Here is a 21,895-nt window from a genome sequence, read left to right on the forward strand (position 1 = left end):
GTCTCTGCTATTTTCTAACTTTCAAGAGGTGAAAAATCAGTTTTAACTACCTTTTTAGAATACGGTTTGTTATGATTTGTTGTTAGTGATGGTTTAGCAAGGCAGCAAGGGAAAGCTTTGGAAATTGATGTAAGCACCCAAATTATTTGGAGAAAAACAACTTTAGAGAATGCCACTATTTCTGGACTGTCTTGAAGGATTTTGCCTTTGAAGGAAATTTTCTTGGTTTGAGAATGTTTTGATTTGTATTCCTCCAGCAATTCTCAACACAAGATAGCATATTATTCAAAGCAAATGTTCATCATAACATACTGAGGAAAATACACATTTTCAGTGCTATTGCTGATTTCAGTACTGTCAGATATAATCCAACAAGTTAGGCAAGAGACATATTTTTATCTTTTACATAATTAGGCTGTTCTGTCACATTTTCAAAGGCATTTAGATTCTTAATTTTCTAGGGATAGGTCTTTATTTCAAAAAATACCAGACTCAAAATTAGAAGAAAAACTGTATCATGAACAATCTAATGAGACAAATCAATGAGCACAGAGATTCTTGTAGAGTAACAGGACTGGCTTAGGACTGGCCTGGAAAACTTCAGTTTTGGTTTGATGAGTTTGTTTCTCCAGTAAATCAGTAAAAGCCCAACTTTTCCTGAGAATAGGGGCAGAAAAACCTTTGGAGGATCCAATGATTCTGAGTAATGTAGAAAGGTTATCATCATTATATTTTAGTAAACTTGACTGTCTGGACTTCCCAGCCTTCTCCAGCCCCAAGACAAAAAACAACACAGAAATCTTTGGGGTCATCACTACTCAGCTGAAGAACCACAGAGCCAGAGCCTTAGAGGAAACAACCACAATTATTTCCAAATGATGGCAAAGCCAGTTTCCTGTTGTTTCCTTGGTTTTGGGTGTGGTTTATGAATGATAAACAATGCATTTGAGATGCAAACCTATATAGAACTCAATGGTGTCTAATAAATATGACCTGATCAAATTAGATACTGACAAAAACAGCTGGATCAATGACATTGTTGCCAGTATTAAAAAAAAAAAAAAAAAACAACAAAAACCCAAGCAAGAAAACCAACAAAACCAAAACCTCCAACAAAACCAGACAGACTTTCCAAAATTATGAAAATATTTTTACATTTCTGTCTTGCTCAAGGAACACTTCTGTCAGTGTTTTTAATACAGATTTGAAAAAGTTTTAAGACAATGAGAACTCCTGATGTTTGAGCACTAATGGAAAACTGTGGAAGATAAAGGAAAAAATCCTTGGTGATTACCACCAGGGTTTTAAAATCTCATATGTATAAAGGCTTTTCTTCTTAAAGAAACAACTTAAGAATTTCACAAAGGCAATCTGAAACATAGAGAATGTTTATAAGGATTTTTTTTGTTAAAAAACCAAAAGATACTCCTCTTACCATTCTCACATATCTGATACATAAAAAGTTACTTGAGGTGTTAATGTCAGTACAAAGTAAGAATACAAATGCAGCCAGAGCAAAATGCTCACTCATTGGGATAAAACTGAAACATATAAACAGTGTACACAGCCATCTGCCATAGGAAGGATGTTGCAATAGTTACTTAAGTTCATGTTTATGTAAATCGGAAATATTCTTTGTATCTGATGAAGAAAATACCCTGGTCCCTTGTTATCTAAATATCTGTGTTAACTCAGGTCATTTGCCACACCAGTGACTAAGCAGGTCACCTCACACCAGATCAGCTGATCCAATTTTTACTTAAGGGAATTCAAAAATATTATGTCTTCAAGCAAGGTCTGCTCCATGAAGTAGAAGGTCTGGTAACTGCATGAAAGGCATGGGTGCAGGAAAAGCCACAAATGTCTAAAAACCCTGAAATTATTCAGCTGAGATTTTGAAAACTGCCTTGTGACCCTGAATTACACAGTGTAGGAAAAAGACTTCCCTATACATGCAGAAATGGCTCAGTATTTAGAAAATAACACTTATTTTAAATGACTATGAAAGAAGTCAAATATGGCAAGTGAAATTCGAATCCCAGTTATTAAAAACCAAAAATTCCATGCTCCCCTCACCTTTGGGAAGGCCTAAGATTGTAAATAAAAGGCACACCATCTCTGATTCTATTAACATGTAGTTTTTTCTTTTTCAAGATTAATAAGATACTTTGCAATCCAATGATGTGATCCTGGTAGCAGCCTCAAAGCCCTCAGTCCTCAAATCTGTTTTATTTTCCTCCTCTCATAAAACTACACTACATGTGCACCAGTACATGACCGAAGGAAGGGGGAAATCAAACATAAATACAGACTGAAATGTTGCAAAAAAATACCTTAACTAGGAAGATTATACTAGTGAAGACCAAATATCTCTCTATTTATCTTGCTAGAGGGCAGGAGAAGCAAGATTTCTGTGTCAGCAATGTCAGTCAACATTAATTTTTAGCCTTTATCAATGGTTAAAAATTTGATTCATCATATGAATCACCTTCCTGAAAAATTCTGTGAAAAAAATTCTCTGTGTACCAAAGGACTAGTGATGCTTTAAGAGGATGATTTAAAAACCTCGGGGTTTTTTGTGTACACCTGTAACTGATGAAAAACAAGCTGAAGTCTTAATGTGGCTGACCTGGAAAGGGCTCATCCATCTCTGACTTAATGAATGGTAAGTGCTACAAAGCCGGGTGATTAGACATGATTTCTTTTTCTCTTTGATTGTGTACTTCTAGTTTAGCCATTTTTTCCCAAAGGAAGGTAAGGGTCTATTTTCCATTCTTCTGTGAAGTAAATAGTCATGAAAAGCCTAAGGACACAAAGCTGAAGAAAAGAGGTCATCTGCTACTACTAAAAAGACAACTAATAGTATTAATTTAAAGCTGTATGCTGAGTTTTTCCAAATAATCCTGTTCCCAGCAAGTCTGCAGTTTCACCAGTTTCTGTATTTCAATACTGGGAAGTGAGGTATCTTTCATTATTGCTCCTCTTTGCAGCACAGAAGTTAATACGTGATTTTGTCAGCACATTGTAATTTTTTAAAAAGCCTTTGCATTTCATGAAAAACTTTTGGTTTCGTATCTATTTGAAGAAAATTGGCCTCATAGGTGAAAATCTGTCAAACCTTCTACCTCTAAAACCTTTTAGTTATTGTTGAATTCTACTGGAAGTACCAAAGGCGACCAAAAAGCAGTAATTTTTTTTCCTTGCAAAACAGATTGTCCTGACAACCACAATAGCAGTTTCTGTGTATTCTAGCATCTGCTGAGACACAAGAACAATTAGGGTGAAATCACAGCTCTAATTAAGATAAGGTACTTGACTTCAGCAGGGGTTGTGATTTCACTCGGGGAGTTCTAATTCGGGAGCTGTTTGCGCAGTTGAGCATGTGGCACGGAGAGATTGGCATCCTCCCCACGCTGCAAATGCCATCTGTATGCTCACACTGCAACAGTGGCTCTCAAGGAGCCATTTTCTACTATTTAATTCCCTTCAGTTGCAATCTGGAATGTAACTTTGTGAGCAGAAGGGAATTAAACGTTGCTGTGCAAAAGCTGTGGAACCAAGCTTCTAGTTCAGCAACAACTCAGATCTGTTTTTCTTCTGTAGTGACAAAGACCATTTCTTCATGGAAACATAATATTGAGCCACATGTAACTGTTACACACGACCACCACAAATTTACCTCAACAGGGTTGTACAGAAACAGGTTTTTCAATTAACCCTTAACAGCCCAAAGCAGCAATATAATGTTTAAAGCCTAAAAAAGAGGAGGATCGTTCCTCAGCTTAGGAACTTCAACAGACTTCCTGAAGTATGACTTTAAATGGTCATATTTTAAAGGGGCTTCCTAACTGCATAAGTTGAGAATCCCCTTTCCTATTTTTTTTTCTTTAGTAGGCTGTAAAGAGTTAGTTCAGGTGCTGATGAGATGAACATGAAGGCAGGGCTGAGTAGGTAGGTGGGACCTACTCGTGTTCCGTTATCTTTGTTGTAAAATTGGTGTGCGTGATCTAACAGGACAGGCAGAAACAATTTCCCAGAAAGCAGTAACATTCAGCCATCAGCAGGCAGTTAGTTACAGGACTGAGGAAGAAAGGGGATGGCTCATTAAATCCATTACCTCACAGGATGAAGATTGCATGCGGTAACTTGGCACAATCTTGAAGGTAATACTTCCACGCATTTCCCTCTGTGAAAAAAGAGGCATTTTGAGACTAACACTGAAGAGAAAATCTCCAAATTGTTAACGCTTGAAAGGAAAACATCACAGTCCAAGTATGAAAAGCTAAAATCCTATGGATAAGTTGTCACATCACCTATAAACAAACATGTAAATTATCGTCATTAATCCACAGGATGAACATGCATTACCAGTTTGTTCACCTGTCCAGGTTTTGAATGCCTAGAACGCAGAACTGCATTTTAATGTGAGAGATTCAGAGATGTGTAGGTTTCTTCCATGTCAACCTTTTCTTTGTAGCTCGTCATCTACTGTCTTTTCTACCAAAGTGGCATTATCTTCCCTTTCATCATACGTGTTAAATAGCAAAACTCTATTCAGCTTCTGGAAAGCTGCATTTTACTGTACTGAAGGTAGGAATGTCAAAAATAGTCTTTCACCAAAACAGAACATGGGGTCTGCTGCTTTGCATTTACTATTGTGTAAGAATATTTATAACAAGTAGTAATTCCAGAGTAGCAGCAGATTGTGACAACATATTTTCTTAAATGGCAATCTGAATACTTGTGAATACCACATGGCTGACAACTGCTGGACTTGATCTGGGCAGAAATGTGAGCAGATCACTTCAAGAGAGCTCAGAAAGGAGCTTCCCCCCTTTCTCTCTTTGGCTGCCTTACTGTGACCCCCAAAAAAGCCATTTCCCTTTAAGCTTGTCTAGGATTAGTGATACCACCTAAGATCTCAAGGTCAGGGTTGTACGCAGAAAAATTAACAAGAGTTATGGAAATATCAAACAGACTCCACTATCAAGGCCAAAGGTGGAGTTTTCCTGGAAAAAGACTGTCTGCACTCAGAGAAGTGTTTTTTAAATTTCTAACATTAGTAACTGTGAGCCCAACAGTTGTAAATTGAAAGAACTTTCTGCTCCATAGACATGTGGTCTATCAAGAACAAAAGAAAAAAGGGAAGTTAAGAACACAATTACACAACAATTTGACTATATGAGACAGGCACTTTTATAGAGGACATGAGGAAACCTTCAGGCACTTACAAGCATTTTTTGTAGTTGTTCTACAGTTTGATTTGCCACACTTATTCCGTTTATTTCTCTGATTTCATCCCCTACATGTAGCGTACCTGCAGAGTTAACAAACACAAAACCACCTCAAGACATGTTTCTACAAAGTGAAATAATTATAACACAGCACTAATATTCACACAAAGGCATGAAGAGAAAACAACATTAAAAAATGTTTTTTGCTAGATTCAGAAAAGGACTTCGTATTAGCTACAAATCTGTCTTTCAGAGTGCAGTGAATACACAGCAAGAGATGCCCAGGCATTCCCTAAGTAAACAGGAAAACCATGTTTTTGTTATTAAACAATAATATTGAATCAAAACCACCATATGGCCTGGAACAGTATAAAGTTTCTTCGATATTATACAAAACATAAAACTGATAGAATTACATATTAGACTGAGAATCAGATTCAGTAATATCTCTGTTTCAAATAAAATCCCCTTTTCTGCAGCATTTCCCATTTCTGTCACTCTGACAGAAGTGAATATTGTTATGTTCATGACTGTAAGGAAAAGTATACACAAAAATTGGGAATAAAGAATGGACATTTGGCAGACGTGTCAACAACAAACAGACAATTTTTAATGACTGACACTGGTGTTTCATTTTTACTGAATGCTCTGGAACTACAAGTAGATGGAATCTTTAAAAGACTTTCTTCCCATCTCAACTCTGCCACCTTTGGAATAAGAACAACTTCAATCATCAGGATTAGACAGAGCTGACCTAGAGACAGGAGGCAACTTCACAGCAGCTACAATTCTGTGACTGGGAATTGTGCAGTTTGTATTTAATATTGCTGGACCTGAAATTATACAGTTCCTGTAACCCTCACAGTAGATTTATTATCCAGACATTGCTGATACTCTCTGGCAGTTTTCCATACAGCAAAAAGAGACAGCAGAGAAAAATGACCTAACACTCCCCCAAACCAATAACAGACACAGGTCCTACCAATGGGATTCAAAGATAGCGCTTGAGATCACTGTGAAATTACACTTGTGTTGTTCTATTCAATAAAAATATTCTAAATACAGGCATGCTGAATGAAGCAGTGAAGCTAAGAGGCACCTCAAACACTAACAGAATTAGAAGCATTAAAAAAAAGATGACCATACTACAGAAGCACTGAAGTAAACTCATTTTCAAACTATACTTAGTGCAGAAGCACAACCTTAGCTAGATGAAGCACATAGAGAATGGGTTAAATTTCCCTAATCTTTAGAAATAAAAGACACTGTATAATTAAAAAGAAGAGTTGTAATGGGCACAGTTGGATATCTTAACCAGTTTTAGCAGGTTTTAAAAGTTTTATTAGCCCCATTATGGAACACAGTCATGTGAAGCAATATTGTGCAGAACATCACCACTACCTAAGCACAGTTGGAAGAAAATCTTTTTCCTGTGAATCTTAGAGCAATCTCCTTTTAAAACTACCTTTCAGAAGCCAAACAAATTTCAATTCAGAAGGTCCTCCAAAGGCATACAGAATTCTCTCTGAAATGCATCCTTGGTTGTATTAAACTTGTGTCTTTCCTGCTTCCTGACAGATTTTACCATATCAGTGAGACAAACTGAATATATGTTTTGTCTTACCAATTACCTGCTCCTAACTTCCTTTGAAATACAACAGTAGGCTAGAGGGAACTTCGGTTTGAAAAACTAAGAAAATTTTTGTTTTGGTCAAAAGAAAGAGACAGCAGTCTGAGAAAACTAAAGTAACCCTTTCATGGCTGTAATCCAACCTTGTAGGGAAGTTCATCTGTTTAAAGCAGGACAAAACCCAGTTACTTTTGGACATCAGATCTGAACACACAAAATGACAAAAAGGAGAAAACTGGGGATGAGAATAAAAAGCATGTTTGCAGGATTTGTTATGCTGGTGAAATAAAATAAAGATTTAGGATCTAGGCAATAGTTTTATTTCAAACCCCATTTTTGTGATTCTGCACACCAAGAATACAAGGATCCTTGAGAACAAAGCTCTGGGAAAGTAGTGCTACTTGTGTAAGGACTTTTTTTTTAAACAAAGGATTAAATAAGTACAGCTTCAGAAATTATTGGCGTTTCCATCTCTTGCTGAGCTGTACTCAGTAATAAGACAGTAATTATCCTAATTAACACCTAAATGAAACACAGTGGGCCCTCACCTCGAAACACTGGCAGACATCTGCAACTGGAAGGTAACTAAAGCAGTTTGCAGGAACCATGCAGGCACAGAGAGACACTGCTATGGAACAGTAGCAATCAAAATCAGGAGAATGTACACAGTTTGTACACAAGGATCTAAAATAACTGTTTGAAGACAAAACTCTTCATGAGATGTGATTACCTTGCCGGTGAATCATTCCTCCGTGCATAATTCTTGCCACAATGCAGTGGTTCAGCTCATTCATTTTTAAAGTGATTCCCTAGGAAAAAAAGAAATGTTTATACTTTAAAATAAAACATTAAGCACTGTAATTCTTGAGTGGTTAAGAACAGTCACTTTTCCTGAAAGCTTGTAGGCAGGGTATAAATTTGAAGGTTAAAATAAAATCTTTGTCACTCACTTCAAGATGAGCAATAAAACCTGATACTGTTTATAAGTGAGGATGCAACACTTCAACTTATGAGTATATAAGGATCTGGTTTGCTAAAAATGTGATTTTATACTGAAGTGCTCCAGTTGGGTTTAAGGACTAATTTGCTATAACTAATACAAGGTTGCTTTTAGACAAACCCAACCCTAGTGGCACAGCAGCAGATTGAGTGCACACCAAACATTTCAAGGAGGATAAATACCTACAGTGTCTGCTGAACTATTCCAGTTAATTGACAACCCCACCTCAAAGTGAGGAAACCAACACTAAAACCATTACAACGCTGGTCTTTACCAGCAGAGAGTCAAAGGAAATAGTGAGTAGAACAGAATTCTGTCTTGGGTTGCAATGCAAGATGTAAGCAAAAGTATGTATTCTATTGCCATCTGTTGAAACCAGTTGGGGAGGTGTTTTCTTTATCTCTTCCAGGACCCATCCTCCCTCTGGGGGATATCTGCTGTTAATGGGCCATTGAGTCTCACTACATGACTGATACAATTACACCATCCCATTGGGAATGCTCCACCCAGTGGGAGGAGCCCAGCATTCCCACCTGGATAAAACCTGGGATTCAGAACACCAGGACAGCCTGTTTTCCACTGGATTCCTAGAGGAAGGCTGGACCTGTCTTGCCACCACTGGACTCTTCTACAGGATCATCTCTGCTCCAACAGAGCCACATCTGTCACTCCAGGAGGACTTAACTGGACTGCTCCCAACATCCTGACCAGCATGTCAGATTGTATTCAGACTGCTAGTGTTTTCTTTTGTTTGTTTGGGGTTTTTTGTACTATTCAATTTGTATTTCTAATATACCTAGTAAAGAACTTTTATTCCTATTCCCAAATCTTTGCCTGAAATCCCCTTAATTTCAAAAATTATAATAATTCGGAGGGAGGAGGGATTACATTCTCCATTCCAAGGGAAGCTCTGGCTTTTCCTGGCAGACACCTGTCTTCCCAAACCAGGCCAGCTTCCCTCCGTACCATGGGCTCATCCGTGTTCTTCTGGAACTGCACCAGCCGGACGCGCGTGACGTTCTCCATGTCCATGTCGCCGTTGGCGCTCTCCGGGGAATCCCCGTTCAGGTAGGGCGAGGTGGGAGGAGGCGTCACCCTCAGCGCCTCGTCGCTGTAAACTTCATGTGCCACTACATCATGGGTCTGAAGTAAGGCCTGGAGGAGAGCACAGCAACAGAATGTCAGGTGTCCATCGTCTCTGATGTCCCTTGCTCGTTCCTTTTGAGTGTTTTTAAAGCTTTCCAGAAGGTAAGGAAATCCAGGATATTTGTGCCACCTTTCTTGCTGAAGAACTTTTTCCTTGAAGGAGTCTACGATAAACTTTCAGACTGCAAAGGCCTACACACACACTGAGACTCTAAAACCTGCATGAGGTAACGTGGTTTTTACTGTAGGTACTTCGATGAGAACGATGCTGCCTCCCTTCCCCTCATCCTCTCAACACCTGCAGGGTACCAGAGTGAACAGTGCACAGACAGAGAATCAGGAATCCACCCTTTTGCGCCAACCATTCTATAATGATTACTCTAGTAAAATGGAAAACTACACAGACCCCATGGTATTTCACTCTAATAAAGGCAGATGGTGGATCAATACCGACTGAAAGAAGGAAATACTTTTTTTTGTTGTTTACTTTCATAATTGCTTCCATACTCTCCCCTTCCCCTAGAACCTGAATCCAGCACCACCACCCTGAGATCAAAATGCTTGACAGTGCAAATCAACAAACTGCTAAAATACTACTTCATTAGCTTTCACTGGCTACTTTAGCAGCACTTCCAAAGTGTACCTTGTTACAAAAGCTAATTTCTAAAACACCTTATGTTCCAATTTCTCAGATTGCTTTGAAACTATAGTTGGGAAGTCTGCACTATAATAATGGAACAAAATTCCTTTAACTCATAATGTTTGCCCACATTCCCTCCCATTTTCCAGTGCTTCAAGCCCATCTACACACATACTCTTTTTAGTGAGATACTGTATCTGCATTTCCTATTTTTCATCTTATTTCTTATTTTTATAGGAAAGATACATCTTTTTATAAGATAAGATAAATCTTATCTTATTTTCATCTGCATTTCTTATTTTTCATCACTAAGCTCAAACTCACAATAATTCCTCTGCATTAGTCTGCACCACTGAAGCAACATTTTATATTAGAGACCAGGACCATATAAGTAAGTTAAACCACTTCAAAACCATTTAATTAAAATTTGATTTATTTGTGTGTCCATTTGTGTGTGGTTACTCCAATTTATGTTAATGGTTGGACAAAATGACCTTGGAGGTGATTCTGTGCCCTTGCCTGTATGTTACACTCTCCACACTCTAAAATTACATTTTGTATGTTATCCAGGTCCTTATGTTTTCATCACTTCAAATATTTGCCCTGCTTTATATTACAGCAATAATATTCACCTCGTAGGAAGTTAAAATATGGCACTTCCAGCATTTTACAGGCATTATATTATAGTAATTATACCCATAACTATACTCAATAACTTCTAAATATTTTCACAAAAATGAACTCGAATTCAGAAATACATTAAAGTACAGCAAGCTCAATTTAATATTGAAAACATTTAATAAAAAGATTCCTATTGGACCTTACTTAAAGATGCCTGTTCTCAGGCATTTCTGCTGATTTGGATAATGTATTTTTTCCCTGTCTGTTTTTCCTTTGCAGAACATGATGATCCTGCTAAAAATTAGTTTAATGAGAACAACTGCTTTCTAGTGTACTGCAGGATGACTTTCTGCAGAGAACAGCACAGGAAGGCATATGATAATGGATAAAATTCAATATGTCATTAAGCAAAAGCCTCCTAGAAAATATTTCAATTGCTACAACATACTGAACTTATATAATAGAATTTTTTACACATGAAACTGACATATTTAAAACAATACTGGAAGTCATGTAATGGAATAAAAACTCTGAAATGTGTACATACATAACAAATGAGATACTTGACAATGCTTTAAGAATTCTTAAATTAATTATCTATTGAAAGACCTTCATGCAAAATTGACATACATTTCTTTAAATTAAAGTGTTAAACATGCACAGAATAAATTGGTAATTTATTTCTGTAGCCATAAGGCACATGAAGGCAAAAGAAAGTTAGAACAACTAATTAGAATACCCTGAAGATCTGTTACAAACACGCTTTATTGGCTTTGGTTCTGCAAAGGCCTGCACACAGTCTAACCCTTTAACACTCTTGCTAACTAAACAAGACAGATTACACTCTTTTTTCTTCTTATGAGGGAGACACATTAGAAAAAAGAACCAAAAAACAATTAAAACAGTCTATTATCATACAGGTGTTAATGCACACTCCTACTTATTACACCTTATTGATTACTGAATTAATGTGCATTAATAACCAGAGTATTGGTCTGTAACACCTGGCAAACACATGGAGTATGGGCTGACAATATTGTTTTATGCAATTATTTGTTTTCCTAATAGTTTTCTTTACAATATAAAGGCTTTCATTCTGAAGGAAAGTCTGGCAGAATGCAACAAATGTAAGAATAATTTTATTAAAGTCTGCAACCCATAAAGGTGCATCTTGGGGGCAGGAGTGGGAATGATGAAGAGGATGGAGTTGTACCTTTGGCACCTGGAGACTGTGGGATCTGCAGGTGTGGATTCACACCAGCTTATGCTGGTTTAATTGCTACTTTACATTCCTCTCTAACACAAACTGTTCCTGTTCCCTTGCTCGTTCTGGCTCTGGCAGCATTCCTGCTATCCTAAATTCTTCTTACTAAATGGTTAGTTGCATTTTTTTTTTTCTGGAGCAATTTTTTACTGGTTCAGCCCAGGGCAACATTAAAGTGCAGTTCTAGATGAATGCCAGAACTACAAGGGAGAGGATGAAAGATGGGGAAAAGGGATGATGGGACTTCACCAACTGGCAATTTAGCCTGGGATACCACAGACTCACTTGCTGAAATTACTCCTCATCAAAGTACTTGTTATGGAATTGCAGCTTATTCCTTTTCTATGTGAAAATACTTTTCACAGATTTGCAGCAAAAGAATTCTGACAAATGGGTTTAGATTTATGAGCGTATCAGGGAACAGAGATACCAAGAAAAGAGGATTTTTCAACTCAATTTTCCTGTCACTTGATTTGATATATGAAATTTCTATATACAATGATCACTTTTATTGATGCCTACTCTGAAAATATTTCATACTTAAAAAATGTTTTTTTCTCCACAGTGCTTAATGTTTTAGCAACAGTGTGGGATAATGACACACAAAAATAGTAAATCAAATGAAACTGTCAGATTCTAAATGAAGTTAAGTATCTTAAAAAGCCTTTTAAAAAATCTTTCTTATGATGTGGCTGAGTACCATTCCATCTTGTTTTATATTCTATTTCAAGCAAGTGTTCCTGTTAAATGCTGAATCAGAGCTGTTACAAACTTTAGCATAGGACAGGTACCATCTCCAGGGAAAAACATCAGAGTGTTGCTGAGTAGGCACTAAATCCATGTCTGCATTAGCAATTAGTACAGTGAAATAGGAATGAATCAAAAAGTAAAACAATTGGATTAGTCAGGACCTGATGTACACACCAAACACATTGCAGGAGTTTTTTCTTCTGACCAGCTTCGAACTCGCCCTGTGGACAGAGTGTCCATCAGCTGCTGGATTACACTGGCTCCTGGCACACATTTCAGTTTTATTTTAGCTGAAAAAAAAGTTGTTCTGCATGCTCTGAGACCCTTATGTGCTACAACATTAACACTGTTAAGGGGCAATCAGGAGATTCACTTTAAAAACACGCTCCTGATCTGCTTTAAAGTACAAAACCAAATGTAGCCAAGGCTACAGGGGCCATCAAAAGAACACACTGGGACATGCAGCTACCCAAATTTCATCTTATACCTGAAGAGAAGGTTGGTTTCAGCTCACTCTTTCCTGGAAATTACGTTAATCCTTCAGATTTACAGTAATTCAGCTTTCAGGTGAGCAAATTCCACAAAGCCCCCTGCATATAATCCTTGTGTTAGGGAAAGTCAAATTCATGATTTTAAACTGACAATAGTGTACAGCAGATGTAAGCAAACATGTTTATTTCTCTACTTACGAACTTCATCTACAGCATAAACAAAAGAAATCCTTCAAATTACTGGACTTCAGCAACTTGAACCAAGTTACAAAGCAGTAACATCCCTGAATTTAGGAAAATTATTGCCCTCAAATCAGATTTGGGAAACACACACAGTAAGTGTTGATATGTAACAAAATACTCAACAGCCTGTAAAAACTACAGTTATTGTAAAATAGTATTAAATAAACACTTATTTTGCAATGAATTCACACACCTTTATCCTAAGAAGACCTTTGGAAAAAGAAAAAGGAGGATTTCAGCTTTATCTGTGGACATCCAAAAAGATTCATTCTTCTTTCCATGTGCAACACAGACCTCCAAAACCCCAGTGAAACTGCTCCCTAATTACATTACTCCAAACTGCTGACAGTTTTCAGCACAGTAATGAGGACCAATAGTAGCAGGTTAGGAATTCTTTTGCCAGAGCAGCAGGTTAGGAATACTTATGAATAGGTGTATTGTATGCAGTTCCACCACTTGCAGATTGCAAGAATTTACTGAACTTAAGTTTTCTAACATAAAGAATAGAAAAAGTAATAGAAGACTAAAAAATAAAATAAAATAAAACAAAATAAAATAATAAAGTCCAAACAAGAGTAGGATCTGCTTACCATGAAATGAGGTTGTGTTAAAATACGCTTTAGCTCCTTTGCATCATTGTTCTCTGGGTAACATGAAATTTCTTCCAATACCTGCAAAATAAGCAGGAGAAAGGCCCCATAGTAACTTTCTTTTAAAGCTGTCGAAGAAATGAAACCCCTCACTGCTCAGTCAGAATATCCCAAAATGATTATACAAACCAACATTTTTGACACAGGAAAGGTTTTAAGAGAATGTGCCCCCACCCAGTCGCCCCAAGAGAATAAAATATCTTGTTCCAATGTTCTCTCTGAAAGAGATTAAAGAAAAAATTTGAAGGAAACAGGTTTTTGGGGTTTTTTCTTCTTCTTTTCTTTTTTCTTTTTTTTTTAATTGACAGCATTCCTCCAATAGCTAAATATATGGGGACAGGAGTGGAGTGCTAACAGGTGACACACAAGACCTCCACCAGTTGCTGCTTTCACACATGGTCTCAATTTATTAAAACAATTGGTTTAAAAGCAGAATTTAAAAACACTCATAAAACCAATTGTTAAAGACACCATCTGCTACTCCACCTCCCACCTCCAGATTTTATAAAATCTGGGCCCCTTTATCATTGGGGAAGGAGGAATAAAGAAGCTTCAACTTATTTGCCTGCAACCTGATTCTTACACCTTAATTTTCACATGCAGCTAGTTGGACAAAGAAAGCAGAGTATTTTGCAGAATAGGACCTGAGGGCATCTGTCAGTGTGACTTTAGTTATTACCTAGAGTTTTAAAGTCTTCCTCTCTTAATAGCACAATAAACTCTGCTTTCCTATGATGGAACCCCTAACAACTGTACAAATTTTTATGATAATGCATAATTCAATGGGTTTGGGTTTTTCAGTACTTGCCATAAATAAGCAAATAACATCCTATTTGCAAGGTATAAGAATTAAGAACGTCTGTGCCTATGTTTGCCCTTAGTGGGCCACCTTCATTGCATTTCCAAGTCTTCTTAGACCTATCTATGACAAACTTGGGTTTTTTTTCAGTTTTAAAACATGATACTTCAAATATTTCTTTTTGTCACTAGATTTTAAAAAATCAGATTTCTGCTGCAAATAAATAACCTGAACAGGAAAGATACTGCAATTTCCCAGCAGGAGTGTTCCTTTAAACACCACAATTGCTGAAGAAAAGGTTAAATGATTAAACTGACTAATATTCATAATCCTTACACAGATAATGGAATTCTGCAAGTTTATGCAACTTGTTACATAACTTGAGCAAGCAATGGTAGCATTCCAGAAATAATTCAGATAATGAGCCAGAATGCACATCTTAATGAAGAAAAATAAGCTACAGTTTAAATACAGTCAACCTTTCAAAGTTAAAAAAACCACACTTTAAAGCCATTACCTCTTTGGCTCTCTGTACAGCATCACTTGGAGGATTCCTGATTTGTGGTGAAGATTTTGTGTTTATTTTGTCATAAAGCTGAAAAAAAAAGAAAACAAACTAGTGAAATCATATGCTACTTTATATAAATTAATGAGTGTTTACAATACCCTGCTTATTTTACCAGGATTAGGATGATTGTTAAACTGCAAAACCCACAGATGTTTTGTATACAAAATCCAGCAGCCCAGGGTTTTGGCTTTTCATTTTTAAACATTTCCTGATTTGAACAGTGCCATAGATTCTGAGTTCATAGGATGACATGGGAAAGTTCAAGAGGTTAAGGGCTTCTGCAAACCTCCCATGCTTTTGCTACAGATTTACAGAAACTATATTCTTCCACTGGAAGTGAGCCTATGAATCTTGAATAAATGCTATAAACCAAACATTCTCCTAGAAAATCAAGTTAACCCACATATCTCACTTTTCTCAATAAATCCAACCATCAAACATTCTGAACAGTAATTTAAATAAACCTTGGAATATGGGAAAATGCTCTTGGAGATAGAATGTTACAAAAGCCAAATACTCTAAGAACAGAAAAATAAACCTTCCAAGAATGAGTACTCACAAAAAAGGTTAACCTTATTTTACCAGGATTTTCTGTTAGACAGAAGAATCCCATTGTATTTAAACAGGCTACTACAAGCCTTCCATGTTAATTATTTTTTAAAAAACCCTTTATAAACCATTCAACTATGCAAAGCACAAGGGAAGAAAGATCTTTCTTCAAGTTTCAAATTAGAGATAAGACATTACAGGCTCTTTTTCATACAAACCTAACAGACTGTGCATGTTTTAAAGGAATAAATGTATACTTAAGGATAAACAGGTATTGTAATAACCAGTATTTTCAAATAAAACCTTTTGGCTTACATTTCAAGTAATATAAAGATGGTCATGCCTGTGGTTATTTTCTAATTATGTTAGACCTTTTTCTTGACAGATAAGACAGAAAAAAGGCACAAATAATGTTTTTAGGGAATTAAAGACTTTTTTTCACAAGGGTGGTGAAACCCTGCAACAAGTTGCCCAGGGAAGTTGGGGAATCTGTCAACTTTGTAAATAGTCAAAATTTAACTGAAATTCAAAATTCTGGATGTAAATTAGCATTCAAAATACAAAAGTGGCTCTAACACCTTCATCAAATCCCAACACTGCCAAGGGTGAGGACAAGAAAACACCATTTATCCTGCTCAGCAAGGAGTGCTCAGGGGCTTCCTCTGGGAAGTTCACAGCTCCACTGTTTGGCTTAGAGTGGCCCTGGATGTTTGAAAAAGGGAATCTTGCCAGGACACAGAACTGCCCTCTTTTCTTTCTCACACGACATGAAATACCATTCAGCTTTAGTGGATACATGAACTGCCAGAAATGCAATCCAACATCACCATCACTTCCCTGGGTTAACTGAACGAACACGCTGAACATTTCAAGCCCATACACAAATGAGCACAAAACCAGCAAACAACAACCCTGCAAACCTTCCAAACAACATTCCCTGCACGACAGTTACACCACTCTTAGGGAAAGAAAAGTAGAAAGTCAGGCTAATTTGGTTTCTTCCAATGCAACAACTTCACCTTGTGCTGCCAAAACACCACTAAACTCCACAATTTAAGCAGCCTTGACCACTGTTGAGATAAAAGTTTTCTGCTAGCTTGTAGTTCAGGAGATACTTAATTTGTGTACAGACTTATTTGTTTTACCTTTTCTTAAATAAAATAACAAAATCTACGCAAACTCCAGCAACTGCAAATTACAAAGTACCAACCTCCTATGCCTGTTAAGAAACTGCACTGAGCACTGTGTACTGACCAAAGCACAGCAGAAAATGCACGATACCCACCATGAATAAAATTGAATGTCTTTTTCCTTTTTAAGAGTAATGAAATTAAGAAAAGTTACCTTGAAAATATTTTATTTAATATCTTATCAATATAAATATAGCAATATCGTAATTATTAATATTTATAATTACAATAGCAATATTATCAATATTAACACAGTATTAATAACTCATTAATATTTTATTATTAAATTTATTTCTAGCAATGGTAGAAAAGCTAAGTCGCTGAAGTTGCTGATTTCCCTTGTTACTGTGACCCAAAACAACCAGCAGTTTACAGAAACAATTTTTCCCCACTAACATGGGAGAGTTATCTTCTGAGATTAGGAAGAAAGCAAAAAGAAAATCAGGGAGCAGAGTTCCTCAAAGAATGTTTAGAAAAAAAATCTAGGCAAAGTTCAGACTAAACAAGGGTGCATTTATTTTTCTACAGTGCCTTCATGCTGAGCATGGCACTTAAATTTCATCTTCTTGGACTTCTGCTTACTGAGGATTCCTTTGAAGGCATCAAACTATTAGGAAGAACTCTGACAGCACTTTAAAAGAAAAACCTTCATATTTGCATTAAAGTTTAAGCATGATATATTACCCAAGGCAATGGATCTATTCACTGTGGAGCTGGAACAAGGCCTCACCCAGAGAAAGGATGGGGATTTGGTACATTCACTAGCACAAGGAGATCTCTTCATTTTGAAATGGCATACTGTAATCCAAGTTAGCTCATGGAGGATTTTTTTACACGAGGCAAGAGGAGCAAAGCTTATAATGTGCATTAATTCACCAGAACTGGTGAAGCAGTCACACCTTCCTTGAAATCTGCAAAGAACCTGGTTTTGCAATACTTTTCAATATTTTTGCACTTAAATACTAGCTGTGGCAAAAGTAATTCAGAATTAAGGAATTTACAGCTTACATAATTAATTTGTGAAAGAATTGAATGTAGAGGTTTCATTTAGATACGTTAAAAAGAACATTTGCTCTCCTGGATGTAAGAATCTAATACACCTTTACATGAGTGTTTTACAAGGCGTCTAAGAAAACTTTGAATGAAACCTGTTTGCACACATCAGGGACTAAAATGAACATTAATTACACTTACAGCCAGGCTCTGTATGCTCCCTGTGGTACAGAACACATTACTTTGTGCAGTTACTACAACATTTTAAGCACAGAAAGCCATCCTGTTCACAATGCTGTCACCTTTCAGCCGCCTTGCAAACAGAAATCCTACTGGGACCAAACCAAAGGTGGTTTCTTGTGGAGCAGAATGAACTGGCTCACTCTTCACTGTCCTCTACAGAAAGCTTTTCTGTTCAATACCAACAGACTTACAGCAGGACAAAATGTGGGCCCTAATCATGGGCTTTCTTTTTGCTGGGAGTCTCTATTTTCCAGCAAATAACTCTGCCCCCTCAGCCCAGGAACCCAACGTCCAACAAATTCACTAAGCAATAAGTGTAAACACATCAATTAAAAATATATAATAATCAAAAAAAAGTAAAATGCCACAACATATGTACTTTGGGTATTATTTCCAGACTTTTGAATACTTTGCACCTCAGTCTCACTCCTCAGCACCAGTTATTCTGCATTTCCTAGAAAGAAAATTGAAACACAGAGCTTGCCCTAGACAAGATTAACAATCCCAACTGATGTAATAAGAAAACTTGATATAAAAAACATACATTGACATTATAGCTAATAAGCAGAATAGTACTGCTTATCAAAAACATAACTTTTGATTTAAATTTTGCATGCTAGAACACAAAAGCTATGAAGAGAATACCCACAAGTTGAGCTGCTATCAGCTGACCAGCTTTTGCAGTGTCGAGACTTTTTGTCTTCTGCCTGTACAAAGGGAGCTTATATCTTCTGATATTTAAAGCAGACAGCCCAAAATCTAATCCACAACCAGGCAGGCGAGACAAAACAACAAACTCTTCTCTTCTGACTAGTTTTTCAGATGTGCAGAAATTCCTTTTTAACCATTTCCTGTAAGAGGAGTCAGAATACTGTCCCAATGCAAGCCCCATTCAATGTCACACTGAAAAGTTTAGATATGTCACAAGTAGCATAAATTCAGCTTCCCTGCCTGGTCTGATCTTGAACGTAATAAAGATCAGATCACACAGTGAAATCAGCAAGTATCTTATCTACCCAAACCTTGAAGTTTCTGTGAGGCAAATGAGAAACTTCTTACATCAAGAGCTACTGAACTACTAGAGCATAAAGCCCCCTGACCATTCAATACAAATACACATTTTGTGGGGATCCAGTTGCAATTCAGACCAGATGCTCAGCTGCCAACCTCAAATATTAAACCCTCACATTAAAACATCTAAAGATAATCATTATGATAAATCCTTACATATTTAACTTTCTGAACAGTTTAACCACAGGAAACCAGTGATATTAGAGAGCTCTTTTTCATAATTTTTAGGTTTTTGCACCATCTAAAAAATTTGTTGTCTGGAGGTGCTGCCCCTTGCACAGCAGCATTTACTAACAAAGAGGGTTTTTGCTCTGTTACCTCCCACAGCTCCCTATCCTGGTTCTCCATCCACCCCACAGGTTTCATGTGCTCAGAGACTGAAAGAAATTCACAACCCACTGAATAAGTAATACTCACAAGCAGCAGTAGCAAAGACTGGCTAAAATTAAAGGACCAATTAGATAAATGCTAGATCACTTCATTCTTTCTTCTGCCAGTTCTGTTTCACATCTCTTTTTCCATGCAAAGTATTATAACATTCCCATGGGTGTCTCTTGCCCTGGGATTCTAAGCTCTAAAGGAAACACGTCTCTGAAGCAAATAACTCCTACTGGAAAACACAGAGTAGCAAGGTCACAGCAGAGGCTTTATCTTCAACTCTGTTCAAGGACAGTTTACTCTTTCAAACCCTCTGTTCTCCACTCTTAAGAACTGTGCATGAAGTTCATTTTGCTTCCCTGCATAATTCTACAGAACATGTTACAGTTCCATCCTGTATCAAAGTCCAAAGCATCTTTCAGACTCTACCCTGTGCCTGATAGAGCATTACAGGTTACAGCCCTCCACAGCTTCAAATCTTTTTTGTGGTACACTCGCTGAAGGAGAGGAGCATAATCAACATTTGCATTCCAGTTCTTCACCCAGTGAAATGCTGAGCAATGCAAACAAAACTAATTCAACAAAAGAGTGCAGGAAGCAGTTTATCAGCTAAAATCAAGATTCCTTGACAGAGTGTTCACAGGAGACAGTCTGAAGCAGAACATCAATTCTGTCTGAACAAACAAGTGTTTGTTTCTGTCATGCCCCAAAACTGGCAGCTGCCAACACTGCAGCTTCTCATTGGAAGCACTCAGACTTTCACTAACCCTGACAAGGGTTATGCAGATTTGAAATACTCAATTCCTCTGTGCATATTCACATTCAAGCAACATATGAATAATCTTTCCAGTAAAAAATGTTGCAGTAGCAATTGGACCCTGAATTTCAATTTGGAGTTAGATCATTCACGTGACAGAAATACATACTCTTCCAATTTTAAGAGAAACTTTTATCTGCAAAAAGCAAGCCAACTCTACCTTGTTTTTAGAAGTAATCTTACATATTCTAATCTATATTGTTATGTATTCATAATGTGTCTTTTAGAACAGAGTTACACTTGGTGCTGCCTGTATCAGTAATAAACATAAAACCAGATTTTCTTACACCTTTACCAACTACACATAAGAGAAAAATGATGCCAGGTAAACTCAGCCACCCTATGCAATTCCAGCTTTTACTTGAAGCTGCTTTCTCTTTTTTTTTTGGATCATTCCTCATATGGGCTTCTTTACTTGTTTTAAACCAAAATATAACTTTTGGAGGTAAGAATAGAGGAGAGAAACTCAACTGGAAAAACCCATTTTTCTCTGTGAATTAGTTCAGTTCCCACCGCAGTGACTGGCAAACAAGGGTGTTCTAGAGAGTGAGAATGACAAACTTCACTGCACAAAGCCCTGCAATCCTGACACACAGTGCAGTGAAAAATGTTTAATACATATTAACTGGTTGTTAATGGCCACATTTCTGAGGCACACAGAATGTAACACCTGTTTCTTAGGGGCCAGTGCCCTGCTATGGGAGAAGAAGGAGATACAAGAACTGATCTGCTTCAAGAACTGATGGAATAAAATCCCTGACCCTTCAGTGACATATGCATGACAACACACTGCCTGTCAGACGTGGTCCTACTGAGCTGCCAGAACAGCATCTTAGTAAAACACAAATGATGAAGGTTTATTGTACTGAGGATGAACATAAATAAATGACAGGTGAGAGGTATCTCTTTAGTCAAGGTGGAACCCTGAAATGATTGTAAGCCCCTTTGAGAAGGAAAACACATAAAAAGGATGTCAGAAAGAAATGCTCTTCACTGCCTTCACAGGGTCTGGCAGTGGCAATCTGGTGACATAAGATGTAAGGAAAACACACAGCCCTTCTTTATTTGTGTCAGCAACAGGGAGAGATGCCCTTATTGACATTACCAGTCAATATTTTATCATGTATATCTTCCACTGGCATATTTTGTATACTTGGAAACATGGGGGAACCAGAAGGTTAAGGTTTAAGACGACTGAAAAGGTTTTTCATCTTGTTATGTAGCTAAGAGTTATGTAGCTATCTGTTGTTTATCTTTTGATCAAAACCTTAAAAAGTGAAAATGTATCCAAGTTTAAATTCTCTCAAAAGGTTAAAATGCTGTAGCAAAGCTTCAGGCAGTCATGAATTATGGGGAAATCACACAAAGTTCAGTCTGACACAAAGACTACACAAATCTCTGCAGCTCCACACACTGATACAGTAAAAAACAGATTCAAGGACACATTTATGCTTACATTGGTTCAGACCCCACAGATATTCAGCAGTATGTGACTTTTATATTCTATTTCTTTGCAAGGGGTGAAGTTTCTACCTTCAGTGTACATGAGCTACAAACAATTTTTAGCTCTGTCGTAGAACATATTCCTTTTTAGCAGAGTTTATCAAGTGTTATGCAC

The 21,895-nt window shown here is 37.1% G+C and overlaps 1 protein-coding gene across 5 annotated transcripts in view; it reads right to left on the bottom strand.

Moving 5' to 3' along the window:
• CASK (calcium/calmodulin dependent serine protein kinase) overlaps window positions 1–21,895 on the bottom strand; it is a 190,190-nt gene that overhangs the window by 24,407 nt on the left and 143,888 nt on the right. For all 5 annotated transcript variants that reach the window (XM_063393045.1, XM_063393044.1, XM_063393042.1 and 2 more), the window contains 6 exons: window positions 14,986–15,063; window positions 13,610–13,690; window positions 8,831–9,019; window positions 7,595–7,673; window positions 5,232–5,317; window positions 4,118–4,186 (listed from right to left, as the gene is read on the bottom strand). In XM_063393045.1, coding sequence (XP_063249115.1) covers window positions 4,118–4,186; window positions 5,232–5,317; window positions 7,595–7,673; window positions 8,831–9,019; window positions 13,610–13,690; window positions 14,986–15,063 — 582 coding nt within the window. The remainder of the gene's footprint in view (window positions 1–4,117; window positions 4,187–5,231; window positions 5,318–7,594; window positions 7,674–8,830; window positions 9,020–13,609; window positions 13,691–14,985; window positions 15,064–21,895) is intronic.

This window comes from Prinia subflava, chromosome 3, assembly GCF_021018805.1.
Source record: "Prinia subflava isolate CZ2003 ecotype Zambia chromosome 3, Cam_Psub_1.2, whole genome shotgun sequence".
Taxonomy (NCBI): Eukaryota; Metazoa; Chordata; class Aves; order Passeriformes; family Cisticolidae; genus Prinia; species Prinia subflava.